Here is a 2,573-nt window from a genome sequence, read left to right as displayed (position 1 = left end):
ACCTGTACAGTGACCCCCAATGTGAAGGAAAGAAGAGAAAGATAAGGGGGACAAGGGGACCCCACTACTGACTACCTGTAAAGTGACCCCAATTTGTTTTTAGGTGTCATCGGGTTACATTAGACGTAGCAGATTGACACATCCATTTTGTAGGGCCCCTAACCTGAGGGCCAGATTCCCAGTGTGTGAGGGTCCCAAGGGTCATCATACCCAATTTATTGCACCCAGGAGGAAAATGGAGACCATGGCCCTGATTTATCAAAGTTCTCCAAGACTGGAGAGGAAACACTTTTATCAGTGAAGCTGGGTGATCCAGCAAACCTGGAATGGATCTGCCCCAGGATTGAAAATATTTCCTAACAAATGACTTTTTGGACATCCATTCCAGGTTTGCTGGATCACCCAGCTTCACTGATGAAAGTGTTTCCTCTCCAGTCTTGGAGAGCTTTGATAAATCAGGTCCAATGAAGGTTTCTCCCCCATAGAATTACCAGAACTCTCCGTCATCCTTCTCCAGATTTATCTCTTTTTGTTCCTCCTTGGATACCAACTGCCATTCCGGAGACCTGAAAGCAATGCCCGAGGTTAGGAATGCCATCATGGGCACAGGGACTCAGGACAGACACCCAGATACCATGTGTGTTTAGCATATGCCCTCCCCCCTTCCCATGAAATGAAGACGATGAGAGGAAGAGGTTCTGTAGTCACATTTCCTGCCCTAAGGTGACAAAGTTCACCAAGTTTAATTTCCTTTTGGAGGAGCAGTGTTGTCACCCTAGCACAGGAAGTGGATTGGGATTACAGAGCATCTCCTCTCTAATATTTCATGGGGGTATGTTCTGTAGTTCACAGAAGTAAACTTGGAAGGCTGATAACATTGCAATGTTCAGTTCTGTGCGCAGAAAGTTACAAGGAAACTGGTTTTCTGGCAAGATCAACAAGTGTTTCTTAAATAAAAAAACTAGCCACTGCATCTGTTGGGAACATTTTTCTTGGGTTCAGAAAACCTGATGTAATATACATTATTTTATTTTTGGTCATAGAAGTATTAAAATCTATAGTGGGTACACTGGGTATGGTTCTTGCAGTGGTGCACCTAAAAATATTGTTCCCTCGTGTCCCAGGAATTAATATGGCCTCCTCTGATTGGTGCTTCATACTTATCGCTCCATGGACCATTATATTCAGTGAATCCCCAGGGGTTCCTCAGCCGAATGAGTGTGACGTCACCAGAGACCTGAAGGGAGAAGGCATGGCAGAGAATGACCAAGCTGGAGGATCACCCAGGGGCCACAATGAGAAGTCCAGTGGACTTGGAAGAGGGAGATGCGTAGGGGGGAACCTTAGTGCCACCTACCTCCTTTGCTCCTAGTATGGAGTAGGCATGGCCCAGAACCAGTCCGTCCTCATTCACCTGTCCAATGTCGCCATTCTCAGTCACCTTCCGGGAGATAAGGACAAGAGATGAGCTCAGGGTGTGTGGCACAATGGCGGTGTGTGTCGGGTATACATACCTCTATATAACAGGCCATGAGAAAGCCCCTGTGTGCTGATTGGACAATCATGTCCCAGATATCCTCGGAGGTGTGTCTGCTCAGACTGACCGTTTCTGCTATGCCTCCAGTGAAATCTTCCAGAGCCTCCGGGATAGTTCCACCTTGCAGTGTGAGATATCCTCCGCACACCCTGTGTACAATTACATTGAATTACCACTATCATGTTGTATGCCTTCTGGGGGAGGAAACATTACAAAAATTGTGGAAGAGGAGCTCACGTATCACTCAAATGTCACAAAGGAGTCACTGTAATACATTTACAGGGAGTTGTACACCATTACTGTCCGTGTTGTGTGTTGCACACCTGGAGTTTAAGTGTTGTGTGTTGTACACTGATAATGTCGGTGTTGTGTGTTGTACACCATTGGTATCAGTGTTGTGTGTTGTACAAACATAGTGTCGGTGTTGTGTGTTGTACACTGTCGGTGTTGTGTGTTGTACACCATTGGTATCAGTGTTGTGTGTTGTACAAACATAGTGTCGGTGTTGTGTGTTGTACACTGTTAGTGTTGGTGTTGTGTGTTGTACAAACGTAGTGTTGATGTTGTCAGTTGTACACTCATAGTGTCGGTGTTGTACACAGTTAGTATCAGTGTTGAGTGCTTTACACCGTTAGTGTCAGTGTTGTGTGTTGTACACTGTTAGTGTCAGTGTTGTTTGTTGTACACCCTTAGTGTCGATGTTGTGTGTTGTACACCATTAGTATCAGTGTTGTGTGTTGTTCAAACGTAGTGTCGGTGTTGTGTGTTGTACATTGTTAGTGTCGATGTTGTGTGTTGTACACTGTTAGTGTCAGTGTTGTTTGTTGTACACCCTTAGTGTCAGTGTTGTTTGTTGTACACCCTTAGTGTCAGTGTTGTTTGTTGTACACCCTTAGTTTGGGTGTTGTGTGTTGTACACCGTTAGTGTCGATGTCGTGTGTTGTACAGTGTTAGTGTCGGTGTTGTGTGTTGTACACCCTTAGTTTCGGTGTTGTGTGTTGTACACCCTAAGTGTCGGTGTTTTGTGTTGTACACC

General features: G+C 45.2%; 1 protein-coding gene across 2 annotated transcripts in view; it reads right to left on the bottom strand.

Annotated features, from left to right (window-relative positions):
* The window catches only part of LOC140343501 (calpain-1 catalytic subunit-like), an 8,484-nt gene that overhangs the window by 2,647 nt on the left and 3,264 nt on the right, over positions 1–2,573 (bottom strand). For both annotated transcript variants that reach the window (XM_072430189.1, XM_072430190.1), the window contains exons 5-8: positions 1,515–1,686; positions 1,358–1,441; positions 1,161–1,237; positions 492–566 (exon numbers count right to left, since the gene is read on the bottom strand). In XM_072430189.1, the coding sequence (XP_072286290.1) occupies positions 492–566; positions 1,161–1,237; positions 1,358–1,441; positions 1,515–1,686 (408 nt within the window). The remainder of the gene's footprint in view (positions 1–491; positions 567–1,160; positions 1,238–1,357; positions 1,442–1,514; positions 1,687–2,573) is intronic.

The sequence above is a fragment of the Pyxicephalus adspersus genome, chromosome Z (assembly GCF_032062135.1).
Source record: "Pyxicephalus adspersus chromosome Z, UCB_Pads_2.0, whole genome shotgun sequence".
NCBI classification, from domain to species: Eukaryota; Metazoa; Chordata; class Amphibia; order Anura; family Pyxicephalidae; genus Pyxicephalus; species Pyxicephalus adspersus.
Note: the sequence above shows the minus strand (reverse complement) of the source record. Positions and strands in the feature narration are given on the sequence as shown.